The sequence below is a fragment of the Psittacula echo genome, assembly GCF_963264785.1.
Source record: "Psittacula echo genome assembly, chromosome: 4".
NCBI classification, from domain to species: Eukaryota; Metazoa; Chordata; class Aves; order Psittaciformes; family Psittacidae; genus Psittacula; species Psittacula echo.
Genome location: NC_137738.1, coordinates 80692622 through 80708960, shown reverse-complemented (window position 1 = coordinate 80708960; position 16339 = coordinate 80692622). Strand labels below are relative to the sequence as shown.

The 16339-nt window shown below is 34.6% G+C and overlaps 1 protein-coding gene across 5 annotated transcripts in view; it reads left to right on the top strand.

Moving 5' to 3' along the window:
* Positions 1-16339, top strand: part of PHF3 (PHD finger protein 3) — a 53281-nt gene that overhangs the window by 24954 nt on the left and 11988 nt on the right. For all 5 annotated transcript variants that reach the window (XM_080614848.1, XM_080614846.1, XM_080614844.1 and 2 more), the window contains 5 exons: positions 10087-10414; positions 11615-11792; positions 13473-13623; positions 13733-13889; positions 14928-15044. In XM_080614848.1, the coding sequence (XP_080470974.1) occupies positions 10087-10414; positions 11615-11792; positions 13473-13623; positions 13733-13889; positions 14928-15044 (931 nt within the window). The remainder of the gene's footprint in view (positions 1-10086; positions 10415-11614; positions 11793-13472; positions 13624-13732; positions 13890-14927; positions 15045-16339) is intronic.

Here is a 16339-nt window from a genome sequence, read left to right as displayed (position 1 = left end):
CTGGAGTTGATAATGTCCCTCTGTGGCAAAAGTTACTCTTCTACACTGTAAGTGAACTGAAAAAGGCCGTTGGGTTTCAGTAATGAACTGTCAGTCCAAGACTAGGAATTCCTTTATTATCAGTTCTTATTTTCTGGATTTTTATATTGAAGTTTTTTTTTTTTTTTTTTTAAGTTACAGTTCTACCTCCCAGCCTTTTTTATGTATTTTTTGTTTTCTGGTTTTTTTTTTTTTTTTGGTTTGGTTTGTTGTTCGGGGTTTTTTTGTTTTTGGTTTATGAAAGCATATCTGATTAGTCCTTTCCTTGTGTGAAAGAAAATGGTAATTTTCAGTGAGTATGCCTTAGAACTCCATATATCAGAGTGAAATATGGAACAATTACCTTTGGTGCCTGAGGTTTTTATAGCATTCATTTGTAAGAAGAGCCCTTGTGAGTTTTATTGACTGCTTACATAATTTGAAAAGCTAATACATCAAATTCATTTACTGTGCAGCTATAGTAACTGCATCAATGTGGCCTATTAGAATTACAGCCGTATTTTCTCTGCCTGGTTGGTAAGAATTACCTGATTTAAGGGGCACTCAGACTTAGTTCTGTGTGATTTTGTGCTTTTATTTTTTTGTTCTTGTTTTTTTGTTTGGTTTTGGGTTTTCAGATTTTTTTTTTTTGTTTGTTTGGTTGGTTGGTTGGTTTTTTTTAATTCTTTTATTGTTAAGGCTGTCCCTTTACCATTTGGGCCTCTATAGCAGTGTTTAATTTTATGTTATAATAGTGTTTAAGTCTGTGTGCTTTGCATTTACTTTGTAGTAAGACACACAATGATAAAAACTATGGTAGAAGTACATAGCCTGTATTTCAATGAATTGTTTAAATTCAGAAAGGCTGCTTCATTACATGAAAATGTTTATGTGGATATTTTTAAAGCAAAATATGCTTATTTGGGGTTTAAGCTGCTTTCTTAATGTCAGGATTGGGTTTTTGTTTGGTGGTGATTTTTAGTTGTTTTGTTGTTGTTCTTGTTTGATTTGTTTTTAATGTCTGTTACAAAAACTGCTGGCAACCAGCAGTTTCAGGAGAAAAGGAACAGATTTGCTAAATGTAAAAATATACAGAATTTCTGTATGTAGAATATGACTGAGACGCACTAGTAGAAGTGAGGAAACTTGCAGTATTGAGCCTCGTGCTTAATAATAGAAGACTTAAGACTGTCATTCCAGCACTTTTTACCATCACTATTCTAAAAAATGTTTTAATTTGTTCACTTTATTTTTATTTTGTAGCTGTATGCTGCAAATAAAAACTCAAACCTTTCAGATTCATTTGGTGACATTAAGATACAAAAGGAACCAAAACTTGTATCTCAAATGCCTTAGCATTTTGTATGTGTTTAATTATTGGTGCAAGAACAAGAAAATGTTTTTAGTACAGTGCAATAGAAAAAAAAATCTTAACACGAATTTCACTTTTATCCCTTGGAAAAACATCAAAACTATCAAAATTGAGTGTATTGATAAGGGGTTTTCATTCACTTTGTGGATTGCTTTTCAAGGAATTTTTGTTTCCCTTTTCTAACAGCCTGGCTGGTCAGTCTGTTTCCTGTATGGGTTTTTTTTTATTCTTTTATCTGCTCATTGCATAGGAGAAGAGGAGAAAGTGCAAGACACAAGTATTGTCAAAGGACAGTAAGTTCAACAATGTCAAAGCCAGAACTAAGATCTGAAACATTTGTGATTTTGTCCTGCTCTATGGTTATTTGAACTTTGGAGATTTTAAAAGTGCTCTGGTACAACTGACCAGAAAAAGAAGCTGAACTGAAGTTGCAACCTCAAGCTGGGAAATAATGCGTGTAGGAGCTTTGTAGTACATCATGTTAATGTAACACATTTAGAATTCAGGCTGCAAGTTAGTTGTCACTGGAACGTTTTTGTATTCCCTACAAAAAACGAAAAACCGGTAGCTTGCTGTAAATGTAATAGCTGGGAAAATTGATTTGGGTTGAAGATGTGGAGATAGTTTCATCAGCTTGTGTACAGAATCACCAGAGGGGGATGCTTACATAGGCCTTTCACAGCCCCAGAGTAAACTTACTGTGCCTGCTGAAAGAGTCAAAGTATGCTTACCTTACACTGTAGATGCAATGGGTTTGGTTGTAGAAGAAGTCCTTTTTAAGAAATGTGACTTGCATGATCAGAAGAAGCTTACAAGTTAGAACATGTCTTGATTTTTAAGAGGCAATATATTTTTTTCTTTTCCTGTTACTAAATTGCATTCTTTGGCACCTGAGCTTTGAAAATGGCTATTCATACCTTGTTTTCCACTTGTCTTGATGCTTATAAGCTGGAACTAACATAACAGGGTTTTTTTTGTATCTTCATTACCCAGAGTGGGTAAGCAATGCTTGGCTTTAGAACTGTTTCAGTCTGTTGGCTTGATGTATGTTGATTCCCCTTCAGAGATTTACCTTTATAACAAAAATGTAATTGTACTTTCATGTGAAAACGAAGCCAGTTTTTTTTCTGGGCAAGTCAGATAACTATGGTGTAACTTTGTACTTAGTAATTTTCAGCATATCTGAAAGTAGGTTTTTGTTTGCTTTTGTTCCAGTGCGAAGTTTTAATTATTGTTGTTACTCATTATAGTATTGCTTTCAATTTCTTTGACTTTGCCATTGTATCATATTGCTGTTAGATGTTTTCTCATCAGCTAATATAAATCATAGATCTAGATTTTCATTCATCTGTAGATGAAACGTGTATGGATATGCATATCACATAAATGTTACAGACTGAAGTTACTACCTCTTGATGAGTTTATGCATTGCTGAAAAGAATAAGTATTGTCACAAACAGTAGTTATTTTTCTGAAAACAGATTGAAGGTGTTTAAAGACAGTTGAAGAAAAAAACAATATTTAATTTCTTGGCATAGAACTAAGTGAAGGTCATAGCTCTGCCAGCATTGGGTAATCTGCTAATGTAAGATTTCTTCTCGTATGCCTTATATATGAGATATATATATGAAGACCTCATAGCAGCCTTCCAGTATCTGAAGGGGGCCTACAAGGATGCTGGGAATGGACTATTCATCAGGGACTGTAGTGACAGGACAAGGGGTAACGGGTTCAAACTTAAGCAGGGTAAGTTTAGATTGGGTATAAGGAAGAAATTCTTTACTGTGAGGGTGGTGAGGCACTGGAATGCGTTGCCCAGGGAGGTTGTGAATGCTCCATCCCTGGCGGTGTTCAAGGCCAGGTTGGATGAGGTCTTGGGTGACATGGTTTAGTGTGGGGTGTCCCTGCCCGTGGTAGGGGGATTGGAACTAGATGATCTTAAGGTCCTTTCCAACCCTAACTTTTCTATTATTCTGTGATATGTCACCTTCCAATGTAAAGGCTCCTATTACAAATTTCTCCAGTTTTCACCATATACATTCAAGTTATCTGCAGGCTGGAGAGCTGAACTCATTTCTTTCTTGTACAGATAGACAAAGCCTAACTAATGTTTTGCAGATTGTCTCCCTTGTCTTCACCAAGTCTTGTTCAATGGAAGAAGTTCCACCAAATTCCAATTAATGATTGGTAGTACCTAACTTGAAATACTCTGTTTCTATGCAAATTTTCCAGAAAACATTGTCACCACGAGAGTTTGTATCTTTAATTTGTTGCTGGTGACTGCCCCTTTTGATTTCTACAGTTCTAGTAAGTTTTTTTTTTTTTGTTAGTTTGTTGTTTGTTTGTTTGTTTTTTAATAGGGTGTGAGAGTTTGGGCATTCTCTTTTGTGGTTTTTTTTTGTTTGTTTTTTTTTTTTTTTTTTTTTTGGGGGGGTTGTTTGTGTTTTCCTGTTTTGTTTTTGTTTTGTTGTTGCTTGGGATTTGTGGTTGTACACAAAGTGGCCTTCTCAGAGCTCACAGAAAAATTGAGTGATGCAGGACCAGAGTTTTACTCCACTTTAATATAGAGGAAAAGCTAGTAATATTGTAAAAGGCAATTTACTGGAAAGTGCAAGAGTTGGTTTAGCAAAGATTCAGTGTTCCTGATCTCTTGCATATGCATAGCCACTAAAAAGTTTCTGCACAGCTGTCATACAGAAAATTACTTTGTCTCATGGGTGAAGTAAAAAAAGAAACCTTAAAACTGCTTTTTCTTATTGTAAACATCATTGGGGCATTTGTTTTTTCAAAGTAGTACTCATACTTCAGTAAACTATTTTGGAATCAGGCAATCATGTAATTTTCATAGCCAGTACAAAAAAGAATGGCTAAGGAAGGAGATTAATGCTCCCAACTTATAACCACCCTTAAATTAAGTGTGCATATTTTTTAAGGGTGGGTGCATATAAAAGCAACTGAATCATTGTTGTGACAACACTTCAGAAGAAACAGTCATTAGAATAATTATGATGCCTCAGTTCTACTACACCTTCATTGAATAGCATATTTGATACTGCACCTTATACAAGATGTCATCAGTTTAGTCATAGATGATGCTTTTAAGTTTTCTGCCTGTTACTGCTTTCTTCCACTGTGAAAGCCTTGCAACTTTAAAAGCTATCAACCATGTCCACCCACAGCTGTAGAAAAACTGTATGACTGTATAAACAAAATAGTATTGTAATGTATAATTAGTGAATGGAAGGACTCAACTGTGTTTTGTATTTACAGCTGTGTCATTTTCTTAGTAGATTTTTATAAAGATTATATTACTGTGCTGCAGTATAGGTAGGATTATTATTAATACCATTAGGGATTCAAGCAAATGAATAGCGTGAGTTGTCTAAAATGCATAGTTTGATATATCTATATATATATATATATATATATGCAGTTAGAGAACATATGATCCTGATCCTGCAAGATGCATTACGTGTGTAGAATCCTCTGGTAGTGGAGCTTCCCTTAATGATTTTTTTTTTTTTTTTATTAAATATGGATTTGTTATTAATGTTAGGAGATGTACCATTTTTGTTAGGGTTTGGAAAGTTCAGTGATTTTGGTTTTCCTGTTATTGGGCATGTTTCATGCATTTACCTTTAGTTCAAAGAGCAGAGGGTTGCTTGTCTCCCTGTTTGTTTCCTTTTGGGAGAGGTTCATTTAACATGAAAAAATAAAATTATGCCTTTGCAGAAAAAAGAAACTTATTTAAAATATGGGATATTGGAAATCATTTTTAAAAAAAATTGCAGTGTATTTTTCCTATGCTGCAAAGAGATATGCTGATAGTGTTTCTTTGAAGATAGGTTGTTCTCATTAGATCAAAACCTGACAGTTCGTGTCACCTATATTAGACTTATACATGAGCAGTTTCTCTTCTTTGCTTTTTGTACATGTTCTCTGACAAGGTAATGCAGTTTTTTGTTTTGGCGCTTTTTTTTGGCAAACACTTGTTTCACTTCAGCTGTGAATCAAGTCCATGGTACTTCACTGATGTGGAACATAAATGCTGCTAAAGCTGTTACAAATATCTTACTACTAGTAATGTCTTTATTATTCCATGTAGTATCTCTGCTTTAATGTTGACTAGCATCAGTGCAGCTGAGATGCAGTTGTAATGTTAATGCAACTTTACAATAGATGTTATGGAAGATAGATGAACAGTGCCATTAACGGGGGAGAAAATGCAGACATGAGGCAAGCTTTAGATATTTAAGTTCTTTAAAAGTGTGTGAACAGTAGTTTTACTACTCTTAGGTGGGTTTTTTTGGCTAGGGTTTCATTTTGAATAATTTGGCTTGACCTATTTTGAGATTTGAGTCCTGTTAACAGTGTTTTCCCTAAGCATTGTACTACAAATGCAAAGGACTAAAGAGAAGCAATTCTTTCTGAAGTAAATTATTTTCTTACATTATCTTAGAATACCCACACTGAACTATTCTGACAGCTTCCAATTTTTTGTATTTTATTTAATTCATAATTATAGCTTTACAATGAACAACTGTTTCATTAATAAGATGATTTCTGCCCATTTTAATTGTAAAATCTTACTTCATAGTAATGGATATCTCTGGAAACTTGCTTTTGATACATAAATGAAATATTTTTTACATACATTTAATTTACATACATTTAAAGTATGGCCTCTATATTTTGAAGATAAATCATCCAAGCCTGAGGTTTTTTTATCTAACAGATGAATTGAATTTGATACAAATAACACACCAAACAAAATCTTACAATCGTAAGAGAGGTAGTGGAGAATTTGCATTATTTATCTCTTTTTATGTATCATCCATTACTTTCTAATTTTAAGGTGCATCTTTTCATGCCAATGCATGGCCTACCAAGAGGATTCTTTAAAGAAATGAAACAGTAACATGTTGTATGCGAAGGTCCCAATGTACTATAGTACTCTTTGCTGTCACCTGTCAGCTCTTTTTAATTTTTTTCTTACAGAAAGTCTGGTTTTATTTTCAAGTCCAGTGAAAACAATTCTGTTATTTAACATGGCATGATTTAACATTTTAAAAGACATTTTTCTTTCTCTTTCAGCTTTACATCTTCCAATCCAGCCTTACAACATGGGTAAAACTCCTGCACTTCAAACTTGAAGCAATCTACAATCAGAAACTTTGGTGTTTTCATAGTCCAAGATATCAGAACCTCTTCAGTCACAACTTTTGACAGCTGTGCAAGAGGACATCCTTGATACTTCAAGCCAGGCTTCAGTTTCCCTTGACTTCCCTTTTTAGTCTTTAAGCATTGCCCATTACCCAATTATAATTGCTGTTACAAATCATAATTTTGTTTTTTGTGCAGTTACATGAAAGAGATAAAAATGTAAAAGTTGCCTTATGGTAAAAAGGATTATTTACATTACTGGTATCAAAATCGGTGTGTTCTCTTCCATCCTCAGAAGTTGTAGTCTTTCAGTTGACTAGTGTGAAAATATTAGTAGAAATAGTGATTGGTTTTTTTTTTTTTTTTTAGGCAGGCAGCACTGGTATTCTTATTACCATTTTGTATAACTAGGTTCAAGCAAGACAATTGTAAACACTACATTCTGTTTTATAGTACAGGCTTCATGGACATTTCCAGATGCTCTTTGTAGTCCTAGTTTCTGAATCCTTAATTCTGAAGTTCTATTGTGTGTGTGTAAATATAGTGTAATTGAAACCTTATTGTGAAGACTGGAATGAAGGCAAATGGATATTCCATCTCAGTAGTTTGCCTAAGATGGCTTGAATGACATCTGTCTGTCTTGGTGTATATTCTTAGTGAAAAATGATCTTTTCTGAAGCTGAATTCATTACGGGGGGGGGGGGTGTCCCTTTTTTTTTTTTTTTTTTTTTTTTTAATAGACCTGAAAATAAAGATATAAGACTGGATGCCTATCCTGGTGCTTTAATTATATCATACACCATCCCTATTGCCCACATACTATGTGTGAGCTAAGCTGAAAAATTACATGTGCTGTCAATTTAAAGTTGAAGATGTGCAGCATCTTGTGTATGTTAGTCTCTGCAGTTAATCTCTTCTTTTCTGCAAATTTAGTCTATTTTCTAAAAATTAAAATCTTGTTTTGGTTGCTAAATGTTGCAATCTAGCTTTCTCATTTAACAAAATAGTCTCCAATGCTTGAGTTTCAAATGGGGGAAAATTGCATACATTTTAAATAAAAATCCAAGTAGCAGTTGTGGCTTCAAGATGGTGTATTCTTGGTTTGCTTTAATTTTTAACTCAAAGTCGTTCATTCGTTGGTACACCAAAATATGCTTTAAACAAGAAGCACTTTACGCTTTGATTTTTACTTCAGCTCTGCAGAAATTAATTTGGATTTTTTGTAGCCATTTTTAGTGTTTCCAAAGCTTTACTAATAATTTCTTGCAGTAATACAAGGTGCATCTTATGTAACACATCCTGTTGTGGATCCTTGCAATTGTGAAATAGGCACTTGTGCTGTATTTTCTGTCATCACATGTTTGGCTCCAGGTTCTCAGAAAGGAGCAGTCATCTTTGTGCTGAAGTCCCGTTGCTTCTCTCTTGTTTTCCTATTGTGTTTATGGATACTATGGTATTAGTCTGATAAAACCATCGGAAGCAGTTGTTCCCTGATGTTACCTTTCTTTTAAATTCACTTTGCTGGAACATGGATCTGAAAAGATTGAGATACTGACAAAACATGAAGGAAGCTCTGCCTTCCTAATTGAAGCTGCTAAGTAGATGAACAGTTTATTGTTGGCTAGTCATAAGTAATACCACAAATGTACTTGAAGCTCAGGGGGAAAAAAAAAAAAGAAAAAAAGATAAAATAGTTTGTGAAGGAAACTGGATTGAAACCTTCAAATCTAGAAAGCAGCATCACAGGCTAGTGAAGCTGGAAATGACTTTGTTCTCAAGCTGCTTGAGTTTTAAAACTTCTCAGACTCATTTTGCATCAAATGATTATTTACTTCAGCAGAATTTAATCCTAATTTATTTTGGGTAAGCAAGGACTCAATATAACTACAACATTCTGTTCTCATTTCAAACATCTGCTGTTAGATAGTAAGAATTTTCATCTCTTGAAATATCAGTATTTCTTGACTACAATACTTGCATCAAACCGTCTGGAGCGTTCATTTGCAGTTCTGGAGAAAGAAAGTTTCCCTAAGCACATCTTGTAATATTTATATGGTTTTGCAAAGTAGGTAAGTCAGCAGATGGCAGATTCTACCCTGAATAGGAACATACATAAATTAGGAATCATTTTCCTTAGACTCATCTTATGAAAGAAATTTATAGACTATTGGATTAAAGCACAGGGGTTGCAGGTCGGTGTATTTATCTTCTGGCATATATTACTGAAACAAGCAGCGTTTTATGAATTACTATGTAAGTATAAAACAAAAGCAAACCCAGAGATATAAAAGGGAAAAGAGAATGAGTGGATAGTGCAAGAGATCTTCCTAGATCATTTGAAAGCAGATCTTTAGTAATGATGCCGGTTTATTATTATAAGAAAGGATTGTAAAACAATCATTACTACCATGTAAGTGTCCTGGAATTGCTTTATTGAGGGTTTTAACCTATGTGACTTTGAAATTTCACATCCCTCACAAGTTGTTCCACTGGCAGTTTTACTTACCAGTGCAAGTAGGTACTAGTGATACCTAAGGAAGTTTTCAAAATGCTTCCACAAAATAATCAGAAATTATGGCTTTATTTTAGGCCAGGTGATCTTTACTCTGAAAATACTATCTGTACTTAAAGTTACTTTTACTATTAAAGTAATGAAGGACTTGAAATACCTCTGAGATGAAAGGTGTCCTTTGGTGTTTGAAACATCCTTTAAATAGCTATTAGCATAGCAACACAAAAGTGGCATGTACCTTGGTTAAAACAAACCAGTCACTGCAAGCTAGACAGATATAGTTGAAGGCTCCTGGTTCCATTTTCACCAGTAAATAGAATAAAAAGGGATTTTCTGTAAGTATTTCAGTAATAATGGTCTAAGGAATGTGATTGTTAAAATAGCAACTAGTTTAGAATAGCTTGATGTTGCTGTGCTCATCATATTTGTCAGAATGCTTAAATATCTTACTGATATGGAAGACTGCAGTAGGTGTGATGCAGTGGGTAGGATGGTGATCATATTTGAAGGAAATAAAGGATAATAGGAATTTGGAAGAAACTTTCCAAACCTTTCAAACACAAGTTTATTGATTTGGAGAGTTTAGGTGTGTGTTCGGTTTTTGTTTGTTTTGGTGGGTTTGTGTTTTTTTTTGTTGTTGTTTTGGGGTTTTTTGTGTGTTTTTTTTTTTTTTTTTTTCTTAATCCAGTCAGGATTTTTCTTTTTTTTTTTTTTTTTTTCTTTTTAATAGTAGTCTGAAAAATCCTGTTGGTAGGATTTGGGGGCAGGTTACAAAAACATAAGGAGGTTATGATAGTCTCTTGGACTACTGCAAAAGGCAGAACGGCTTAAGAAGTGTTTCTCAGGAATTCTGTGCCATGTCGTAAGGCTGGAGATGGATGTAAAGCTACAAAGAAAATCCCTTCCCAGGTAAGAACGAATTGTTGAGATGTACATATCAAAACAAGTATGGTATGTTCTGCTCTAATTGCTGTATCTTCTTTGGTAGTCTGTATACTGACATCTCTTCTTTTGTTTTCAGGTTTATGGTAGGCTGCGGTAGATGTGATGATTGGTTTCATGGTGATTGTGTTGGACTGAGCCTTTCTCAAGCACAGCAGATGGGTGAAGAAGATAAAGAATATGTGTGTGTGAAATGCTGTGCTGAAGAAGACAAAAGAATTGAGTGTTTGGATCAAAGTGTACCAGATAGTCAAGTGAAAACTGAAATCCACAGAGAAGAAAAAGAAAGTCAGTGTGAAAAACTGGGGATGTCGAAGCAAACACCTACTTGTAATCTGAATGTAACAACTGAAAAAACAAAGCAAATGGAGGACACTGGGAAGCACAAAGTCAAAATCTTCAGACGGGTGTGTCTCATTTAATGCTTAAGATGCTGTTAATTATTGGAGGTAGAAGGAATTTCCTCCTAATCCCCTGCTATTTAAAATATCACGTTTCAAACATTTTTATGAATCTTAATTGCAAACTTATCCATTATTATTTTCAGAGTTACTTCATTTTCTAACTGGTTTGACTGTTTTTTAATCATAGTGATAAACTCCTCTTACATTGAGCAGGGTTATGTGCACATCATAGGTGTGTGTGTATATACCTGTACATACTGGTGTATATAGAAAGGCGAAAAACTTTATGCTTTTTTCTTCAGATTTCTAAGCACTTCTACAGGACGTCTGTCAATTTGCTGTATGATATAAACTGCAGTTCTTTTAAATATATCTGTAAAGCAAGTCAGGCACTGACACAGGCTGCCCTGAGAAGCTGTTGGCTGCCCTGACCCTGGAAGTGTGCGAGGCCAGGTTGGATGGGCCTTTGAGCAACCTGGTCTAGTGGAAGGTGTCCCTGCCAATGGCATAGAGGTTGGAACTAGATGATCGCTAAGGTTCTTTCCAACACAAACCAGTCTATGATTCTGGGAATATGAAAACGGTATTTTAGCGTGGCTGTTTCAGTTTATATGCAGAAGAAAATGCCTGACGTATTAATTGGTGCCTTTCTACTTTCTCTGTGTCTCATATTATTAACCGAACGATAATTTTCAAGAGCAGTGAGATGGTTTTTCTTACAGTTCTATAGAGGGTTTAAGTATATAGCATATTCCTCATAACTTAATCATCAGTAAGCCTGTTTGTCTTTATTTTTGAGTAGTAGTGTAATTCAGACACATAAGTATTGTGTTTAATTTTGGTTTACATGTGCTTTCTAAACATAAGTGACTTCCTGTGGATACGTGGCTAAGGGACATTCATTTGAATCCCTGATCTTACTTTAAAACAACTGAAAACATAGTGGTTTTCAACATGGAGTTTAACTGCAAATTGCCTATGATGTGTTTTCAGCCAATATTTCAAAGTGATTGTTAAGCAATACTTTGCAGTAATTTGGGGGATATTCAGTAATCTTTTAGAAAATACTATACATACCATCCAGGGAATTCATTATATATTATGAATTATACTTAAAAAAAAATGTGGAAAACGTGTGGTAATTACATAGTTGTTCATTGTAGCATTCAGTAGCATGCTAACATGTGTAAATGTTTACTTCAGGAATCTGGTGATGGGAAGAATTTGCCAGAGTCCAGAGACTCAGATATGAAAAAAGGGCAACACATTCCTGCTCGAAAAGGATCACAAACTGCTGTAGTTCCTCGGCGGTCCCCTGAAGACAAAAATGAAAAAATAAGTAAAGAATCTCTTAGTGTGGTTGAAAGGTCCACAAAATCAGGTAGTGAGGTTTGGTGATGTACTCCATGCTGTAATTCACATACATGTACAGCGAAGGATAATGATTTTTCTTTATAGTATCAGTTTTTCAAGTGCAAATAGTATGAAGTGAAATGAATCTTTGGCATCTATGAAATAATTCTTCTAAAATATGTTGCTTGAACTAGGAGATGACAAAAAGATTTTATGATTACAATTTCAGAATGTAAATTACTCTAAAAATCCTTTTTAAACAAAGGAGAGGTTTGGCAGTCTCATTTAGGACAGTTACTATAAAATTATTAATCAGCACATTTGTCTTAATCTCTTAACTGCTTTGAATTATGCTTATAGTTGAATTGTTTATTGCTAATCTTGCCCATAACCTCCCTGTTGCAGGACTGTGTTTTCAGAGAGCTGAAACTTTGCCAAAACATTGCTGGCATGTGGAGGTTTTCCATTTTCCATGCCCCCCTCAGGCTATTAGTTTTAGTCCAGTTCTTCATCCTCCTCTTGAGGAGAAGATAGGCACAAAAATATATTGAGCAAATAAAGAATTGTTAGAGCTGCTTTAATAAACAAGCCTATTATCTGAATACTTTAAATCACAGTGCAGAATGGCAAACAGTGGTCTCAGATCAGTACTACCTTGCCGGCAAAGAGGGGAAAATCAGTAATTTTGATAGGGATCATAGTCAAAATAATGAGAGACTTGATGATCCAACCACACAGTCTGCCCCACAGAAAAGATAATCTGTCTTTATTAACTACTTGAAAACACAGTTCATTTTCATCTGGTATTAATACATTTTAAGTTGTACTTAGTGGCTGAAAGTAATAATAAACAAATTGGGTCTTTTTACCATCCAACACATAAGGTAGATATTTATCAAGTCTTCAATTTGTTTCAGTTTTCAGAGTAGAAATTAAATAAATTAATATTGTTTATTTCCCATTGCTTTCATAAATAAAAAGCTACTGCTTTGTGTTAATGACATTCACAGGCTGAGACAAACAAGTTTTCAGTTTACATTCTGAAAATTTAAGTTTGAAGGAATTTGGGTTTTTTGCTTTAATGGTTGTAGTTTGATTAGAATTTTTCATTATTCATGTTATTTGTGATACAAGCCTTATAATGGCCTTGTTTAAGAATGTCTGTTATCAGAAGCTGAGATTATTATAACTGAAATAATTCTGATGGCTAACAGATGCAGAAATGCTAAGTTTAATGAAAAATGCTATCTTAATGTAAAGTTTATGATGCTTATAATATATGCTTCCCAGATATTATTTCTCAGTATACTCATTTAAAAATTAATCTATGCTATTACAGAAATTCAGAGTCAAAATTCCCAAGTAAGATCGAGCTAATAAGCACTGGTCATCTTGGTTCAGTGTAAAAGAAAATACCTTTAGTCGAAGAGCAAAAGTCCTGTTTGTTTCTTTTAAAGAAGTTTCTTTTGGATTAATCTAATTAAAACAATATCCAAATAAAAAGAGAAAACAAAAGAAACCAACAAAACAAACAAAAAACCCATAAACAAAACAAGGAAAACAACTAACTAATCTTCCTAGAGTCCATTCCTTTTCCTTGAAGGTCACTTCTTAGCAGTTTCAAAATAAAACTTTATGACATCTATCAACAATAAAAGTTTATAGCAGTGGCCTGAGTAGCTTACAGTTTTTAACTGTGTTTTGATAGGTCTTCATGAGAAACAAGAAATTAAGAAAAAGAAAAATGAGAAAGGATCCTTTAGTGGAACACACTTGCCAGCTGTGCCAGCTTCCAAACCTTCTGCTGATCAGATAAGACAAAGTGTCAAGCAGTCTCTTAAGGAAATTCTGATGAAAAGGTAAAGATATATATAATTAAAAAATTACATTTGTAATTATTTTATTTCAGGAGTCAGAGAAAAAAAATGGAAGGATTTGGTAATTTTTTCCTGTTGTGTTCTCTCACAGATTGACAGACTCCAGTTTAAAGATTCCTGAGGAGAGAGCAGCAAAAGTTGCCACAAGGATTGAAAGAGAGCTGTTTTCTTTTTTTCGGGACACTGACTCAAAGTACAAGAACAAATACAGAAGTTTAATGTTCAATCTAAAAGATCCCAAAAATAATGTATGTATTATTTGTCTGTTGTGCTCTATGTAAATCCTTATTTGCTGTAGGTTAAAGTCTCCTATGTAGATACATTATTAATCCTTTCAGAGTTTATCTTGTTTGGTTTTGGTTTTTTAACTTTCCTCGTCTCTTTGATGTCATTTGCCTTGTGCACACAGTGTTCCTTGTGTTCTTTTTCACCTGTTCCTCATCATTACTTCTTCAGCTCCTTGCTCTGAGAGTACTTCTTATGATGGGATTTCAAAATGTAGTAGATACAGCTTACTTAATGTGTTTGTCTCTGATCTGTTGTCTTGGTGTCCCCACCTCGCTCCTTCTCCTCCACCTCCCTCCTTCTCCCCCACCCCCAACCTTTGCTGCTTACTGCACACACTTTTGTTTCTGTCCTGTAGCTTGTCTCACTGCTTTTTCATATCCACATTTCTCAAGTTTGGTCTTTGCTCTCTTTTCTGTTTTCTTTGAGCCCATTATTCAGTATCATGCTTCCTCAGCTTCTATCTTTTGTTCTTTTATCAGTTATTCTGATCAAGTTGCTTTGTCTGCAGTATTTTACTGTTGCAGTTAGCCAGCTGTAAATTGCATGAGCAGGATAAGTTCTATCACTGGCTTCTCTTTGCTCATGCTGCTAAATTATGTGGGTTTTTTTTACCCCAGGAATTTGGTTCAGTCAACAGGCAAAGACATCATCTTAATACTACCTTCTTTCTGCTGTGTAATACAGGGGAGTTACTGCCGCCAGGGGCATAAACTTACCTTCTCTTTTGAAACAACAATTAATTATGTGTCTGATCATTAAAGTGTATAATGTAGATACAATCTGTTATGTAATCTGTTATGTAGAATAAATGGAGCTCTGGAACTGGGCTTTTTATGTTGTAAAATCTAGTACAGCTTCCTGCAGCGTGAGATAATTACAAAACCACAGTACCCCTATGGCTGTACAGAGTATGTTGTTTGTTGCTTCTCTGCTTTATTCCCAGCTGCAAGCTGCTGTTTCTGTCTTGATAGCAATAGTGAAGCTTTTCTTTCTTCTAGATATTATTTAAGAAAGTATTGAAAGGAGAGGTTACTCCTGACCATCTAATAAAAATGAGCCCAGAAGAACTGGCTTCCAAAGAACTGGCTGCTTGGAGACAAAGAGAAAACAGACACGTAAGATTTGTCAACTTATATTGTTTACTTCACTGCTTACGCATATGTAACTTCTACATACACTTAATGTGCAAACAGAAAGAACAGAATCCATGTTGCACAAAGCAACTCTGACTAATCAGGAAGATCTCTATAATTTATTTAGTATTCAAAACCCAAAGGATTTGTTTGGACAGAAGTAAAAGAAGTATAGTAAATTCCTGACAGGGGGAAACCATGTGTTTTCCCTTGCTGTGCAACTTTGTTGTTGCTTGTTCTTCCTTTCTTCTGTCTCAAGTGTGAAGGCTTCTTTGTCATTATTTCCAACAAGTTTTTAAAGGTCTAGCTGGAGCTTTAAAAACACTGGTTTCTTAAAAATGGAGAGAGATCTCTTTGAACAAACCAAACAGACCTGTTGTTTGCAACTTACATACTGATAGCGCATGACAGTTCGCTCACCAAGAAGCAGACCTGAAGCTGGAAATCTAATCTGCCGCTGTGAAAAGAGTTCAAAGGGGAAAAAAACCCACTCACACCCCCAACCCAAAAAAAACCTCCAACAAAATGAGCAACGACCCCTACCCGCAAAAAAAAGCCCCAAAAAAGTTTAAAAAAACACCCCCCTCCCAAAAAAAAACAAACCAACAAACCAAAACAAAAAACCCAGACAAAAAATACGTCACCAAAAAGTCCCCAGCAAAGTTTACTAGGTTAGTTTGGGCATTACTTTTCTTGAAACAGAAAGTCACGCTATATCTATAGCTGTGTTAACAGTTTAGAAGGACTAACAGGAATATGAGGAGCTATATTATTTTTATAGAACATCCTTTTTTCTTAGTACCCTGTTTATTGTGCAGTTAATCCAATTATAGTTAGCTGCAGCTGCTCAGAAATGCCTGGTTTATAGCATCAAGTTTTCTAGCTTACAAAATCTGGATTTGTGTTGGCAAAATCTTTTGATATTTGTATGTTGCTTCATAGAACTGAAAGGCACAAAATTTGAGTAGTGGTAACTCGCATGCATTTTGTTTTTTCTCATCTTTATTACATTTTTTACATTTACTTTTATAAACATTAATACTGAAAACAGACCACACAAAACAATATTCCACTGCTGTGAGGAATAGCTTCAAAACAAAAATGTATGCTGCTTGAAAATTGCTGAAGGGTCCTAAATGTTTCAGAGAAATACTTCAAAATTTCTAGAAGTTGAAATGGAATATGGTGTGTGAAACAAATAACAGTGTATCATTTGATGGTATTTTTCATTTTATTTAAGCAAGACTTTGAGACTGCTACATACTGATCTGTTTTGA